Source organism: Mus pahari, chromosome 2 (assembly GCF_900095145.1).
Source record: "Mus pahari chromosome 2, PAHARI_EIJ_v1.1, whole genome shotgun sequence".
In the NCBI taxonomy this organism is placed as follows: domain Eukaryota; kingdom Metazoa; phylum Chordata; class Mammalia; order Rodentia; family Muridae; genus Mus; species Mus pahari.
Window position 1 is genome coordinate 54444603 of NC_034591.1, and position 18380 is coordinate 54462982.

The window sequence follows — 18380 nt, forward strand, 5'->3', positions numbered from 1 at the left end:
TTCAGCAAACATTAAGGTCTAGCTATGGGATTAGGGGTGTAGCTCAGCTGATGGCATGCTTGCCTAGCATATACAAGGCTGTGTTTGATTCCCAGCACTACATATGAGCAGACATGTTAGCACGTGCCTGTAATCCCAACACTCAGAAGATGGTGAAGTTCTGGGTCACCTTTCTACATAATGAATTAAGAACTAGTTTTGACTTCCCCACTAACTGTGGTAAATTCCATGGAACAAGAAGTGGTTCTTTGTTCAAAGAAAAAGGTGAGCACACAAGCTGTCCGAATGGCATGTAAGGTGTTCAAAATTAAAATCTGAAATCATCACATCCTAAATTGTACATCTGGGGATTATTTAAACTCATGTTTATTTTATTAAATAAATTTAAAAATTTATTGAGAGGCTAGGTGTGGAGGCAGAGGTAGGTAGATCTCTGTGAGTTCAGGGCCAGACTAGTCTACAAAGCAAGTTCCAGGTCAGCCAGGGCTAAAAAGGGTAAACTGGTCTCAAGACAAAACAATTTCAAAAAGGACAAAATTCAACATGCCAGGTTTTAAGAGTTTATATCTAGCAGGATTGTCTTGGACCATGTGAAGATGACAGCAAGTTTTATTAGTGATCAAATCTAGAAGGGTTAAGGAAATATGCCTGATAAACAATCTTGCCTTAGTGGCCATTAAGAATTAAGGTAGACAGCAGTAATCCATAACATGGTGAGTTTGGGGGGGAGTAGGAGCTGGAGATCAAACACAGGACCTTGCACAAGTGCTATACTTATGGATTTTAGTAAACAAAACAAACCAAACATATTCTTTTAACAGCAAACACATAAATGGAACAAAAGCATGCACCTAGCACTCAGTTTAAGGTGAATGCAAAATGTTCCTCCTTGGCTGATGGCTTCACAACCCAGGGCCTGGTTTACCTTTATTTAACTGGGTAGTCAACTTAGAGATGTAACAAGGAGAGAGGGGAAAAAATAAAGCAAAGCAAAGCAAAAACAACCACACAGCTTCAGGAGTCAAATTTCTGGCCACAGCTACACATAATGTGCCGAGCAAGGTTTCAAGCAATTGCAGTGAAGGTCCAGACCACTCTGCTCTGTTCCGAGACCAACAGTAACGGAAATCCGGAATCCAGTCACTGGAATTCAACTTTGCCATATTAGGAAATCACAGCAGGCTGTTATAGTTCACCAGAGGCAGCTTTCTTGACTTTTCCCCCTTTGGAGATGGTGATGGTACTATCATCTTTAAATCCTTGCGCAGGTCTTCCTGTTCCAGTAGGCTAAAAGCCACAATGTCCTTGATTGAAAAAAGCCAGCAAAGCATCTCAGTGTACCCTTGAGGCGTAGCAGAGAATGCTGCTTCTTCGGTGTTCAACACCATTGGTGTTGCTGCAATGTACCTTAGAGCCATTACTACACAGCTGTCAGGGATCTTGTTTGCTTCACAGTATTACAACTATCAGCAGTCTAGTGGTAATGCATGCTGGTCCTAAGTGCTCTTTGGTACTGACGACATGTTCTGAGCAAATTAAATTCCACCACTTTAAAATCTTTATTTATTCTGACATTGGCAATCATGTAATGAAGTTTACATGAAGAATACTTGAAAGGCTACAGCACCCCCCAACCCCCATTTCTTCAAGTTCCTCCAAGATCACTGGGCCACATTTTACTCCATGGCTTACAGGCCATGTGATAACTGCTGGTCCATGGCCATTTTGAAAACCTTCTTTATTTTCATTGACTTTCAGCTAAAAGCCCTTGAGAAAACTTCTAGAATAGTTAAACTGTAAGACACAACATTTACTGAGGAAACACATCCAGAATCTTTAAGTTCTTTTTTCCAGTGAGCTATATGTGTGTATAATAGAAAATATAGACAGGACTAAAGAAACTCTAATTGGTGTTTGAATGTGATTACAAAGAAAAAAAAATTACAATCCTTCTGAGAGTGGATTATTTATTACTTGATCCTTACAAGGAGTACTGCTAATGATTGTGGTAGCTATCAGAACTCATGCTTGTAATATAAATCTTCAAAAACTTTTTAGGTTTTTTTTTAAGTGACATGGGATGGTCTTATTTAGTATAAACTTTCATAAGAAAAGGTTATAAAAATCTTTATTTGGAAAAAAACAAATCTGGAAAGACTGGCTAGGGTAAGCTGAGGACAAGTTCTACAACCTCTCTACATTTAAACAGTATTTTTTTTTTAAGCACTTAAGAAAATAACAAAATATTTTTAAAAGATAGCATTAACCTCAAATATATGAATGAAGTGAAACACATCAGGAATAAATAGTATGAGAATATTTTCTTTGCTCTAGTCATCAATCAAGTAGGGGACTGCACAATGGCATCCATGCAGACAGGCCTCATGCCATGCGCACACAGAGAACAGTCTACTTTACAATCTGGCTAACATAAACCCTTTCTTGCATGATGCTAAGTAAGCATCCTCAAGACAGTAAGACTGGGAGTGCCATTTCAAACTGCAGGCGGGTGTTCCTAGAAGAAATCAAAGATCTCTAGGCTTTGGCTCCTTATTCTTTTGGGGTTTGTTTTGTTAAGGGATGGGGTTAGGATGGGGATGAAAACTTGTCAAACAAAACTTAATCTGAAGTGGTCCCATTATGAAGAGATATGAGTATATTAAAGCTTGATATTTATTTGCCTTTTAGCTTACTGGGTAAAATATGAATCTAGATACAGCCATTACCACATTTCCCTAACAATAAAGGGGGCGAAATAAAGGAGACAATTAAAGAACACTACTGGGCCAGTGTTCTGTACATATTAAACAATTCATTGTATTTTACACGAAATTCACATCTATGGAAAAGGGAGACATGGGCATTTTAAAAGCTTCATAAAGTACACAGTGGGGGAGGGGTGTGTGTGTGTGTGGGTGTGTGTGTGTGTTAGGGGTAATGCTTTTGAGTTTAAGAACACAAAAGCAGGTCTGAGTACTAAAAAGAAATCTTTGTGGCATCATGGTTGTAGGGTCAGTGCGGGGCTTCTGGGAATCCTTAGAATATCCAAATCAAGAAGTTCAAACCTTCGTGTTCACTTTAAGAACATCTGGGAAACTGTCCAGGCCATCAAGGGTATGCATATCTGCAAAGGCACCAGGTATGTGAAGGATATCACTTTAAAGAATCAAATTGTGGCATTCTGGCAGTATAATGGTGGAGTCAGTAGGTGGGCCCAGGCTAAACAGTGGGGCTGGACACAGGGACGGTGGCCAAAAAAAGAGTGCTGAACTTTTGCTGCACATGCTTAAAAATGCAGAGTAATGGTGAACTTAAGGGTTTAGACGCAGATTCTCCAGTCATTGAGCACATCCAGGTGAACAAGGCACCTGAGATGTACTGACAAACCTCCAGAGCTCATGGCCGGATTAACCATACATGAGCTCCCCCTGCAACACTGAGATGATCTCACTGAGAAAGAACAGATTGTTTCAAAGGCAGAAGAGGAGGTTGCACAGAAGAAAAAGATATCCCAGAAGAAACAAATTCATGGCATGGGAATAAATTAAGCATATAATATATGCAGATAACGTAAAAATAAATCCAAACTGTGTGAAATCCAAACTGGGCTAAGAGTGAGATCAATGAGCTGTTTAGGAAGTGTGGTCACAAAGAAGCTAAAAAGAATGGAGTGCCTCTTGAAGCCAACAGTTCATACTACTTTATAAACTCCGGGTACCTGAGTCAAGTCTTCAAGTGGTTTACTTAAGCTTACCTCAGTTCTAGATGCCTAACAGGTATAAAGTAGATTTTCTTTTCTGACTAGCAATAAAAACTGGTGTGGTGGTTAGTTTTACCAACTTGAGAAATTCTAAAATCAGGTAACAGTCTCAATGAGGGTATACCTAGATCAGACTGGCCTGTGAATGCATCACTGGGGGTTATTTAGATTACATTAACTGGCAGGGGAAGACCTCTCGGAGACATAGGGAGCACCATTTTCTGAGTTTCTGTACAGGCATGTGTACAAATGGAGAACACTGGCTGGGCATGACATGCATGGTTAACTCCTCCCTCTGGTTAACTATGGTAAACCATGACAACTGCACACACTCTTGCAGTCTAAGTCCCCCAAATGATAAGCCTTAACTTGGAGTTGTGAGCAGAAACAAACCTCTCTTTCCTAAGTTGCTTTTGATGGGGTATTTTATCAGAGCAGTAGAAATGAAACTAAGACAGTAACATTAATTCTCATAGAGGCAAATCACAGACTTGTCAGGAGGTCCACGAACAGTGTTTTCTCAGTCCAAATGGTTTCATGAATGTAAGTATTGTTGAGCAGTAAGACACAGCTGACATCTCATCCTACATATATGGAAGCAAATCTAATTAACAAAAACCACTCATTCTGGAAAACTAAAGCTGCTTCCAAAGTAGCCTATTTGCTACTAACTAGATGAAGACACATGTGTACCCACACCTTCATTCCCGACCCACTTACTACACTTCAGTAACTTTTCATGAAAATTATCCACTTAAGGATATAAAGCATAAAAGCCAAAAATATATTAGCCCTCAAAATTGTAGATTTTATTTGTTCATACAGTATAATCTCATTGGAGGAAAGTTACCAAAACACGTGTGTTGTATTTTATGGTAACCGTTAAGTCCTCCACTGCACTGCTGTGCTCTTAACCGGCTATATACATAAAGCAGAACCTTTCTTTGACTGTTAGAATGCAGGAACATGTGACAACTCATATCTCACCATAGTCAAGACCCTAGTCCAGCCGTGTGGAGCATTTTGCCTTCGTACGCAGAGACCTATGCTGGGACTTTCTAGTTTGCTTCTGAAACCAGGCATCTGGCTTTGCAAAGGGCTCTTTAACAGACTCATCCTGCCCCACATCTCCGTGCTAACGCTTTCAGATCCCAACACGACAGCTCCTTTGCACACTGAGCTTTCTCAAGCCTTCCTCACCTCACCTCACCGCTGGCTTCTCGCAGGCCCTGCCCTCATATGTTCCCCTATCACTCCTTCAGGAAGTCCGCCTTGGATCATTTCAACTTAGAGGAAACCATACTTGGGATTGACAGGCAACACCATGCTGTTGACATTTCAGATCTACTCTCAAAAAAGACTAGAGGAAAATAGGGTAGCGATCATACAGGGGTCACAAAAGCCAGCTGTTCTTCCAACCATACAATCCACTACTTTTCCTGATTCTCGTCCATCAGTCAGCACTGAGTTATCACACTGACCATAATAATCTCTTTATTTGTCATCCACCGAACACTAATCTTGTTCTCTGTCATGAAATTTAATGTCACTGACTGCCCTTCCACATCACTCACACCATAGACTTGCAGGAAATGCCTTACTGACTTGACTACAAGATTATGTAGTCCTGACTGTCCTGGAACTCACTATGTAGACCAGACTGGACTTGACATCACAGGGAGATGGGGATAGGGGTTAAAGATGTAGTTCTCAGTTGGCAAAGCATGAAGCCCTGGGTTTGATGTTTAGCATCACACAAGACTGGGCATGATTACACATGCCTGTAATCACAGTATTCTGAACTGAGGAGATGAAGGTAGAAGGATCAGAAACACAGTCATCTTTAGCAATAAAGTGCGTTTGAGGCTGGCTAGAATAATAATAATAATAAAAATTACAACAAGAACAGCAATAACAACATTGACAACAACACTGCAGCCAAGCGGTCAAGAAAGTACTTTCTGTTACCTATGTTGTGAGTTAGTGATTTAGATTTCACACAAAACAACAGTTTAGTGTTCAATGAGTGACAAACAATAAGATCCTGGTTCTGTGTTTTTTAAGTCTAGCTGCTATTTTGGACCATTTTAATACAATTTGAAAGGTCAGTAGAGATCACCCATACCTATTCTAGTCCAAGTCATCTTTTTGCACTGACCAATAATGGCATCCTGAAACTGGATTCTAATTTGTCATAATTGCAATGAAATACATTCCCAAATTACTTCTCTTAAAATGCTACACTGTGCCAATATCCTACCGCACCCACCCCTCCTGACACCCCACTGTCAAGGCTTTAGCTTCCTTGGAGCCATGCACCTCATCAAGTCTATTTCCCAGGCCTTCTGGTCAGCAGCAGTAACAAATCCCACATAATAATAATTAATATTATTATTAATATAATAATAATAATAATAATTATTATTGTTGTTGTTGTTATTATTATTATTATAAAACAAGCTCTTTTTCTAGCTCCTGTTGGTTTTTTTGTTTTGTTTTGTTTTTTGTTTTAAATCAGTACAATGTCTGATTTACTCACATGTATGTGTATGTGTGAGTGCCTGCACACATTACAGCCACTTTTCAACCTCAGGAAGCAGGGCAAGTGTTCATTCAGCAAGGGAGAGAGACATTTACTAAGAGCAGATGTACTGGTTTATCACCAGATATCTGACTTTGGCTATTGCATAGATATACATTATTGTTATTATGTTTTCATCTTTTATGCCAATTAAATAGATTTGAGAAAACTTCATGATCAAAACAAGAAAGAAAAAGAAAATCTAAAACCTTACAAACAACAGTGATCAATTTTGTGGGATTTCAAAACTCCTATAATGCCTTCCTTTCTCTGGGCTTTTTGCAGCAATTCCTCTCTGGCCGTACCTCCCTATGAACCTGTGCCAAAGCAGAAGGCAGTTCTGGCAGTTTTGAAGGTAGCTGGAATATCATACAAATAAACTATGTCAGTACAAGTATGCAGAGACAAGAATGCACTAATGTTGCTTCCTTCAAAGAAGCACATACCTTGGTTTTCAGGAGGCTGAGACAACAGCACATACATGCATAAAATAGAATATGATCAGTATGTCTTTTTCTAGTGTTTTGTTTTTATTTTTTTAAGTCTCCCTTCCAATCAGTTTACATTTTAGAGCTGACATATCAGTAGTTCCCACTATCAGAGCAGCTGCTGAGATGAGTAATGGTATGAGTGTGGACTGCTGTGGCTGCAGAGTATGTATCAAGGGCTGACCTGACACAAGTAATGTGGACCAATCCTGCACAGGACTGCAGTCCCTCAAGACCTAGCTCAAGTCACCTTACAGAGCACTAATAGTTAATCAATGATCTGTTGAAATAAAGGGGAAAATGTACCACAGAGCAACCTGAAGAAACAAATGGGAGCTTGAGAAGGAAATCATTGTTTATCAAAACATTCTCCACTGCAATCTTTGAGAAAATAAGAGAGCAATTCACATCCCAGAACTAAAAGTCAGGGCAGGACTCTATTTCCTCCAGGGGTGCAAGGCATTTCGAAGCTGTCATGCTTCAGCCATTTGAAGCCTCTTGGAGAGGGAGAATGCCACCAACTCTTTATCAATCTAGTAACTATGGATCTTCCTCAGAAAAACATCAAGCAAATGCACCGGCACGCAAACCCACCATTTCACATAGACCTTCCAAGAGTTTGAGAATCCAGGTTAAAAACCCCTGTGTTAAGGAAAAGTCTAGTCATTTTATAATGGCCAAAGGAGTGAAATCTATATTAAAAAGTATCCCAGTGTAAGATACATCATACAAGAATATATTGACAAACCTGAAGTTTCTTAGAATTTCTCATTCTTTCCACGATTTTAATTATATTTGTCCATCACATAAAATGGTTCTTTTATGTACTATATAAGTTCTTCCACGCATTAGAGTAAATTATGATTTTAAAGACTTCTAAAATACCACATTAAACAAAAAAGTGAGGCCTTATGGGTCTAGAAATAATAAAAAACAACAAAAAAATTTAAGCACTCCATATATAAAGTTATATGCTGGCTGAGTTCTAATTGCCTAAAAAGCATTTCCCAAATTCATGGTACATCAGAAGTAGAGGGAGAATAGACAGAAAGGAGACACACAGCTTTGGAATTCTTATTGGGTACTACAAGCAAAGTCTGAAAAATCTTTGGACAAATTTTCTGTACAAATTATGAATGAAAAGGAACAGAGTAAGGCAAGGAAAGCAGCTTCGCTCAGCAGCACCCCTCCCAGCACAAGCAGTGAGTAGATGGGAGCCAATCATCCGAGTGCTTGCCAGAGAAGGGAGCCAATCAACGCTGGAGAGAGCTAAGAGCCAGTGAGCATCATTACAAGGAGCCGCATTTCCAGCCTTAACCCAGAACACACAAAGCCCAGAAGCCTTAACCCCACAGAACTTTCACACAGCAAACATTGACCTGTTATAGTCAAATGAAACCCATAACTGAATTAAGGTCTGATTAAAAGGCTGAAGTTTAATAAGTATACAGTTTTGGTATTTTCAAAGACAGCAGTTTTCTTATAATGTTGCTGTAAATTCACTTTTAAATGCAGGCTATAAATTGATATTTATGCTGAACTCTAAAAACATAACTTAGATGAGTAGAGAATTGGTCAATTCTGTGACCTCAACCAAATTAAAAAATATATATGTAAGAATAAATTTCCACTTTACTCCACTATACCTCAGGATGAAGCCATTTATCTTGTTATATGTAACAGGAAGTTCCCATATTTTATGTTAAAAAACAACCCCAAAATGCCAATGATATATAACATTAGTATCATCTTCAAATAAGATGTTTTATTAGTAGTATTATTAAGATTTCTTTTTGGTATTCACAGTACGCTTTTCATGGTTCATTTTTCTTTTTTTTTAAACAAATTAAGGCATACTTTTTAAACTTTTTTTTAAATCTCAAAAAGTCTGGCTTTCTCCTTCTCCCCAAATGCTTTTTGGCAAATTATGGTAATTTTTTTTTAAATCAGATTTTGTCCATTGCTCAGAACTAAGTTCAGTTTATTTTTTATTATCATTCTAAAACTATTTCAAGAAGTTTTCCATTATCAAAGCATCACTTTACGTTCTGCCTTATGAAGTACCTGACTCACTGGTCTCCGATCATCTAAGGCTATCTATTACAACCTATATGGTCTCATCTTACAGGACACCCAGCTTCCTTCTTCTACTGTAAGTCTTATTCTCGCCGGTTACTTTTATCACGTGTCAATTATTTAACAATGAAATTTCCAAATAGATCCTACTGAGCTACTGTTTGTTCAATAAAAATGTTACACTACTATGGCTACTACATACATACGATGTTTATTTACCCCATGTTCAAGTTTCTAATAACTCAACTACAAGTTGAAATTCTGTTTTTGAGGCATTTCCTGGTATACTAGGCAGTGCATTAGAAATCAGATGATATTGCATTTAGCCATAATATTACCTTTTAACCATCTATGTATAATTAACAACCATTCAAAAAGAAAAGTGCAAATGTGCAAATGAGAAAGGACAAAACAGTTTGTACACATGTAATGCATAATATAGGATATCAATCTAGGCAACTAAAAACAACAGCTGACAACATCTTTCTGAGCATTCAATGACACCACCAGTTTTGTTTTATATGTATTCTTTCTTTTCAAGAATTCAAAGAATGCAATAGACATTATCTTAATGTTTCAAAAATGTCAGGAGTAGGTTAAAATATTACCATTTTTTTACAAACCGAAAAAACAAAGAACTGCCATTACTTTTGTATATTTCCAATAATAGAGTTAAAATAAGAACAGATCTAGCTAATCTCCTCTGGGATCTTAATTAGTACTCTAAGTTTATTTGTAAGAGTTAAAAATAGTATCACTCATGAGAAACAATGGCAAAATTATTATGCTAATAAATTATGTTAAAGGCCTAATGAAGAAATACTTTAGCAACTACGAGGTCCACGCTAGTTGTCGGCATGAGGAACGTTTATATTGGCTCTTTTGGGTGTATACATTAAATGCAAAGTCAGAAAGGAACCATGCAAAAATCCAGTTGCCCATGCAAGCACCCCGAGTCTAATCCTCTCCTTTCCTCTCAGTTCTGGTGTCAGGCCACAGTAGTGTGGAGACTTGTAGGCTGCTGTCCTTGTTGTAATGAATGGGAAGAGGCTGACAGTGGCATGGTCGAAACCTTCACCTCTTCTTCCCCTGTGGAAAAGTCAGTCAGGGTCTAGTTACGGGTGACTACATTTGTTAACAGTCCCTTTAAACATGATTGCAATATTTGGAATATTGATACATATATAAAATACATGCTTAATGGTTGGAATCTGGGTGTGAAACAAGACATGAATTTAAAAATATCAACTTAAGTACCTAAAAAGTAAGCTCTAAACACTCCCTTATTTTAAGGTAAAATCAAATATAATAGATTTAAATTATAAATATACCATCAAAAATAACAAAACAAAAAAAGAAAAGAAAAGAAAAGAGAAGAAAAAGGAAAAAGACCAGGAAAGCCATTCTTTTCCAAGCCAATTGGACCCCTTATATAGATATTCCTTAGCAGTAAGTACTTGTTTGGGGAAAAAAAAAATAAGACTTGACTTACAGAAGAAAAAAATGATTTAAAAAGAGGAAATTATAAGTCCATATTTCAAAGACATTAGTCATATGAGGAAAAATGAAACACTATATTAATGAATTAAATTAATATGTAGCATATGAAATTTACTATGTATATTTGAAGTAATTAGGAAATAGTAAAATATTAACAGTACAGTGATCCAATTGACTGAAAAGTAAGATGACTACTTCTAGTCAGAAAACTAGGCATGAATGAGATTAATTCTCCTAATTATAACTGGTAATTACTTCACTACAAGGAACTTACTTTACGCATGACACAAAACTCACATGAAGCTACTATAAAAACAAAAAATTGAAAGAAAAATGCCCTCTGATAAGTAACAAAAACATGAAAAATCTAAAGCCTAAACAATTTCAAATATTTTTGAATAATATCTTAAACAACACTGCTTGCAGACTTACACTTACTAATGTTTGTTTTCCGAATAATTTTCAGCATTATGTAATAATAAAAAACATTTTAGCGAAGAATTCTTTGAAAAATAAATCTGCAAAATTACATTTGGAAAGACAGCATAACTGACAAACTACAGAAAGTCTTTCAATCCAAAGAACAGGTTATTTCAATTAACACTCTCTTAAATCCTCAAAGTACATAGCAAGGAGACTATGCCAAAGCAAATGTAAACTCCATTACTTGGTGAGAACATTGATACTAATAAGGACCTAAGCAAGAGACTGATTTTCAAATTAATAAGTATCATTCTATTTTCTTTGTATTGGTTTATTATAGGTCATATGCCTAAGCTGGGCCAATTTGTCTCACGAAGAAATACTACTGATTTAAAAAAAAAGATTTGTAAGTATATGAGAGCAAAAGTCAATTACTACTGGGAGAAAGCCAAGTTGAAGCACATACCGTGGTCTGCAATTGTGAAGGAGAGCATCAGTGTAGCAAGGCAAAAACCACTTCCATTACTGATTCTGACATCTGGGCTGCGACCCTAGCTTACTAACTGAACATGCACCTTCAATTATTTAGGTTTGCTTTGACACTCCTAAAATGAAGGAACTAGACAAAGCAAGTCATTTTTTAGAACAAAGGCACATGGTTTCAATAATAAAACATATCTAAATGAATCCTTTCTACCTACTTACTAGTCAAAATTCCTGACCAGGAATATTTCAAAAATCTTCTCAAATTTAGCAAACCAGATACACAAGCACAGATAATGCTGCTAAAATACTTAAATGCTAAAGGCAATAACCAACTTAAAACCCCAAACTATTTTCAGTGAGACAAAGGAATGGAAGCTGCTATCTGTTATATCTCTGGCAACTATTCTGCCATGATAGGTTTCACATATGTCAGTGTTTTTATAACCAACTGAAACAAATGAAAAATAAAAACTCAAATACAAAACTATAGTAAACATATGTGGTATCTGCATGACATAATGGCTGCACCTCTGATTTCCTCCTACAGGTCAGGACCCTATTTTGCTCTATATAGAAGAGCAAGTATGTAGACCTTTTTTTTCTAGGATAGAATTAGTCTGAAGGAAGTATATTTTAGGAGGCCCCACAGCGTGTAGTCTCCACTACCGAAGCATTAATAAATAGCTCTGTTGAACAGGGCACCATGATAAAGACTTAGAGGGTGCATAGTTGATCTGAGTTCCTCCCAGTCATCCAATTCAAATACATCTGAGCTTGAGAGACAGACACTTCCTAGGTAAATTGCTTCAAGTTAGATGCATTATAAATATATACAGTTTTCAGATTTTTCTTTTGTCATTTATAATAGTTACTGAAAATCCTAAATCTTCTAGTTATAATTATGTAACTATTCTAAGGCTTTTTATATTAGCACATTTACTTTCTGAGACATCTGTCAAATATTAATCAGCTCTAATAGGATTCTAGTGTGACTCTTAACAACTTTAAATATTTTTGTAAATTAAAACTAAGTTTCTCTAGTCTTCAGTACTTTAAAAATAATCTATTAACAAGCTTAGTTATAAATACCAAGCAAGAATCATACCCAAAAATTGAAAATCTAGAATAACTTTCCCCACCCCATACCAAATACAATAATGGCTCAGAATTAAAGTTGGTGACTTCGATTTTAGCGTCTCTGAAAAAAAAGTTTTCAATGTTCTGTGAGTGAATATAGTCAATGGGAGGAAAAAACAAAGGACAGAATTATAATTTAATGCTACATTTAAAAATAAAGTGTCTATTTTAGTTGAAGACTATCACAAAAAGGCCTATACTAAACAAATCAGACACATCTCATTACTAATATTCAAAAATATCTATTGTGTAAAACTTCTGGAAATGTTCTTGGGTGCTAAGAAACAAATGGCTCAGAAACTGAAGAACAGACAGTAAGTCAAACAAGGACACCAAGTAAGTATGGCTCGATCAAAAGTCCAACACCAGGTAACCACTGTCCTCTCTACCAGGGCTCCTCACCTTCTTTAGATCATCCCTACAATGCAAACGGCACCTCTTGTTATAGAAAACCCTCTGCCCACTGTGATGGCACACAGTATCTACCTCTATGCCTTGATTCAGGAAGTTTCCATCAGCATAAAAGACCTTTCTCTTTTGCTGCTAACCCAAATTCAACATACCACATTACAGAACAATTCCTACTTCTTCAAAAATATTCTCCCCAACAATGATTAACTACGCTGTTTCTCCAATTTCAGAACCACACATAAAGCTAGCCACTTTTGCATAAGACTTTCAATTTAACTCTTCAAGTATACTAACAACTACCTGAAATAGCATCTGCATTTTATACTTTTGTATTCCTCATATGACCTAGTTCATTGTTGGGGCAAAAATGGAACTGAAATGTTCACCATAATTGGCTCATTATTTTACTTTATTTAAGAGGGAGCTTTTAACTTTTAATATTAAGACCAGTAAAAAGCACATTACTAAAGATTGAAATGTCTCCTTTCTAAATTATTAAAAACAAAGCAAATGCAAACAAAATTACATTCTAGTATGCTATGTTGAATGGAAGAAAAGGAGAAAGCATGGAGAAAAGGAAAACTTAAGTGGCTGTCAAAAGGAATGAACTGAAAAATGCTACCCTGGATTCCCTAAGACATAATAACTCCCTTAAGACCTCATAATTCAATAAGCAAGTACCATGAACCCACCAAATGTGCAAATTACTATAGCAGGTGATCTCCAGTATATTTCAACTGCTAAAATTCACTATAACAACAAACTAAGATCTATCTACTTGTCTAAAACATGACATGTTGCTGGCTCTAAGGGAATATAGCCAATGATTTCTGATGGTTCTAAGTCTACTTATCAAACTTGCTGTAAACAAGAGTATAAACACCTTACTGTTAAAAGTATATTACTATAATAACACTATGCCATGACACATTTTAAAGCCATGACAAAGGAAGAAAACCAAATTATTGGGTAAGTACACAACCGGCTGAGAACTATTCTGTTCTACTTGAAGAGAATCAGGAAGGAAGAAGCTTTATCCTATCATCTCTAAAGCCCAAATTAAATGAAGACAGTTAACCAGAATGACTCTTTTCCAAAACTTCATTTAAAAATGTTATGTAAGATCTAAAAACCCTAAAACTCTGAAACATTCAAGATAGCAACACACAACCAGAAGTGATCTGGCATTAAACTTCTATTACCTTATTTATCTTGATTTATTGTTCCCAGAAATAAAAACATATCCAACAAACAGCGTAAAAATCTCTCCTAAACAATTTTCCACAGAAAGTATGTCTGTGACATATAATAGGCTTATAAAACATTGATAATTGAAGTTCTCAAATATTAAGTTATATACACATATGGCAAGTTTTGATGTGTGCATGTATGTATCAGTCAAAATAAATCATTGCTATAGCAGTTAGAGTGGCTTTATCCCTCATGCTCTCATTAATTTTGACTAAAAAATTTATAACCATTTTATTTTTAGAAGATAACACAAGCTATTTTTATTATGGTGTTGGCCTTTATAATACCATAATTTCCGAGCCCATATTTTTCTTTTCCTTTTTTGTGTTTACATATTATCTGAAGGTTTGGTAACCATTCTATTAAATTAAATGCTTCCAAACAATAAGTAGGTATAATACTCCACCATCCTTATAAAGCTCCATATTACAAGGCATCCATTCTATCGAAAAAAATGTAGGTTAAAGATAGAAGGTTTTTCATAGAAATTTTTAAGACTATAGCGTAGTCCTGTTACCCAGTAGCTCTTCCCTAACCCCCCAGCACCCTGAAGACAAGAATAACACACACATTCTCAGAGGCTTTAAATGAACCTACCTGCTATGGGGATCCCTCCCAGACCTGTGTTGTGCTGTGTCGGGAGATTCAAGTCCAAGAAATTACTATTTGAGGTGGGGTTTGCTGTGTGGTTCAAGTGCATGATGCTATTGCGTGGAAAGGCCATCCAAGGATAGCGGGCTGCCTGGCCTGGAAAACCGAACGAATTATAAACTGCTCGGTGCTGCTGAAATTGAGGGAACCTCTGTGGCAAGACTGAAAAGGTACTATTAAGAGAGTTGGCATTTGTAGGTGCAGCAGAATGCAGGAATCCAGAGCCTGGACCTTTGGCGGTTGTAGTGTGTGAGGAGGAGTTCTGAAGAGATGTGGGAGAAAGGGAAGGTTGATCTTGGACGGATAGTTCCTTCTCAATCAGGTCTGCTAAGGCTTTTCGAGTGACATCAAAGGGATCAAACCCCAAGTCATCCTCTGGTTGTTTAGAAGAACCAAAGCCGAATGCTGCTTGCCAGTCTGTAGATGATGATACTGGGATTGTTTCTGTTGGGAAGAAAAGTAGTGATAAATACAAAATAAATAGTCTATCTACACAATGTATGTTAAACAAGCTACTTTACAATAGAAAAACAAACATGCAAAAATTATGTAAGATCACTAGTTCCAGAGGACCTCATAAATTTCTAGTAGCATTTCACTGGTAAATTAAGTTCAAAACATGAATGATATAGATTGATTGTCCTAATGAGAAAGAAGCCCCCTCACCCCCACTACCCAGATCACACCCAACCATTCATAGTCAAAACCAGCATGTCAATAAAGTAATATAGTCTAAAAGCTAGTAAGGTTCATTCTCATTATATACTAAGACAAACTAACTAAAAACCTGATTCTGTGTTTTTAGTTGTCTATGTCACAGGTGCTACTGAAGATATGAACTCAGACTAAGAAGAAAATGTGAGTGAGTAAAAAGAGAAGTGGTGTGCTCGCTGCTTTCTAACCCCAGATACTCTGCTTGGGCATTCACTCGCTGACACCTCTGAAACCAGCAAGACAAAGATGGAAAGTCACGCCTCTTCGAGGAAGAGAATGTAAACCATTCTCACATCTTTCCTCAGTCTAGTTTCATCTGAATGTGATGTAGTAAAAAGATACCAAAGTTTCTGAATGCGGCTGACATTGTGCTTTGGATATTAGTTAAAATAAAATTTCCAAAAGGTAAAAGCATAACTTTCATACAAATATAAACCATGGCGCAAATAAATAAATAAATGGAGCAAAATTTAGTTTTTACTACTAAAGAAATTCCTTATTTGTCAATTAGGGAGACTTAAATTTGATTATGTAAACATAAATCTGACTTTAAAAGTTAAGTCCTCAGTTTCTCTCAGATCAATAATCTTTTTGTTTTTTTCTTTTGGACTTTTCTTTGAGATAGGGTTTCTTTGTGGCCCCCTGGCTGTCCTGGCATGCCCTCTGCAGATGAAGCTAGATCTGCCTGTCTCTCCTGAGATTACAGGCATGTGCCACCAAGCCCAACCTGAGCAGGGAGATTGTATTTGAGAAACCATGACATACGATTTCTAGAGAAATCTGTTTCCTAACACAGTAATTTCTATGCAACACAACAACTTGCATACTATCTAATTCCATATAGTTTAAATAATTTCCGTTTTTTTTTTTTAAAGGAGCTGAGAGAAAAGAAGATAGAAATATATCAGCTAAAATGTATCCCATAAGTCTGTCAGTTTCTAAAGAGTCTGATTATTAATACTAGGCATTGCTGTTGCATACCTGATGTGAAGAGGCTCTGTGGTTCTGGAGCTGTAGGCCAATCACTGGGTGTCTGTGGAGAGCTGGGAAAAGGAGGAAGCCCACTTGGTATAGGGTTGGGGTGGCGAAAATTGTCTGAGAATAATGACTGTGACTCTGTTACTGCCCCTTCAAAAGGAGACCTTGCACTGTGATTGGATGAACTGATGGGGATGACAGGATTGGATTTTGATAAACCAGGTGGTGGTGAAGGCGTATCACTGTTAGATATCTAAATTTAAAAAAAAAAAAAAGGAAGAATTTGATATAAGTTTATATTTTAATAAACCACAATTTAAAACATTTGCAAACAAATGGTTTCAAATAGTGGTCTTCAAACGAGAACAACTGACTTCTTAAATCAAAGTATGGAATTTCAGAAAAGCAAATAGTTCAGTAACTTACACATGTACTTAAGAAATGTGTATCTGCAAAGTCGAAGCTGGTCTCATAGTCTTTTACAATTGTATTTCTAGTCATTTCCAACTCCCCAACCCTGCCTCCCAATTCTTGCCATCTAGGAACTCATTATACAGCGAGTGCTCAAGAGGAAGCCCTTAGGGGCAAAGACAAATGATCAGGAATGCTCACATTGATAGTAAGGCTGACTGAATCCAACGACTATCATTTTCTGCAAATTAGATGATTCTAAGTATTTGAGTTTTTAACCAAAATAAAGGAAGATCTAATCAAGGTTTTTTCAGACAATCATTAAAAAATAATTCTGAAGGCTGGGAGTATAGCCACCAATAACACCCTATATTCAATTCCCAGCATCAAAAACAAAAAATAACAATTAACCAAACAGACAAAAGCAAAAAAAAAAAAAACAAAAAAAAAAAACAAAAAAAAAACCCTGTGCTTATAATTAGGACAAATTTGTATGTGATTCTGAGGCACCTATGTGTATGAGGTACCTATGTATGTGTATTCTGAGGGACAATAATATACCTCTCTGCCTCTATCTGTGCACTATTTATACACACTGTCTTGGGAAAACAAAAAGCATGGCTATGATTACTGAACATGCATTTAATGTCACCAACATCCACAGAGGAATACATGAAATATGATTTTAGGTTAACTCCAATATATGCTGTTTTGATCAACTCAATAGTATTAATAGAAAGTCAAGAGAAAAAAAAAGGTATTTAAACTCTTGTCATTGTGTTCAGAATATAATTGGACACTTGCCTAATATACATAAAACACTTAGGCTCAATTCCCAGCACCACACCAAAAACAAACAAAAAAACCAAAACAACAACAACAAAATCATTTTTGCCACAGCAAAAACATTTCAGTTCAAAGTTTATAAGCTTCTTTGTGTTTTATTTTGTTTTTTGGTATGTTTGTATGTGTTCATATGAGTACACAGACGTGTGTGTAAGGTCATAAAAGGCCAGAAATGTGTACTGGGCACCTTCCCATACATGCCCCACTTTAGTCTCTGAGACAAGGTCCCTTACTAAACCTGGAGATCATCTAGGCAGCTTTGCTGAATCCTCCTGTCCGGAGCCTGCTAATGGTACGTTTATAGACATATGCAGCTGTACTCAGCTTTTATGTGAGTACCTGGGGTAAAAATTAAGGTTTTATGAGCCTTACTTTTATCTATGAGAAGTATAATGCATTAAGATACAACTTGGTGATAGCAACAGAAATAGGTATATTATATTTCAAAGAAAAAAAAAAAGTAAAGTTTCTAACTGCTGAAGAGCTTAAGTATTTCCTAAAATGGAATTTTCTAAATCTGGTATCAAAATATGATGTGACCAAAATATGATGATGGGTACCAAATATTGTATGTCCTTAGATATATCTGAAAATATAATACTTTGGCTGAAAAAACCTGTTGAGCATGGTTATACATGTATGTAAGCCCAGCCCTTGGGAGGTGGAA

At 36.5% G+C, this 18380-nt stretch overlaps 1 protein-coding gene and 1 pseudogene across 6 annotated transcripts in view; one reads left to right on the top strand and one right to left on the bottom strand.

Annotated features, from left to right (window-relative positions):
* Cnot4 (CCR4-NOT transcription complex subunit 4) overlaps window positions 1-18380 on the bottom strand; it is a 101409-nt gene that overhangs the window by 12162 nt on the left and 70867 nt on the right. For 4 of the 6 annotated variants that reach the window (XM_021190158.1, XM_021190156.1, XM_021190157.1 and 1 more), the window contains exons 9-10: window positions 16460-16709; window positions 14711-15208 (exon numbers count right to left, since the gene is read on the bottom strand). In XM_021190158.1, the coding sequence (XP_021045817.1) occupies window positions 14711-15208; window positions 16460-16709 (748 nt within the window). Of the gene's footprint in view, window positions 1-6278; window positions 9995-14710; window positions 15209-16459; window positions 16710-18380 lie in introns of those variants that run through there. The other 2 variants (XM_021190160.2, XM_021190159.2) reach the window with 1 other exon arrangement.
* On the top strand, window positions 3066-3548 carry LOC110316078 (annotated as a pseudogene).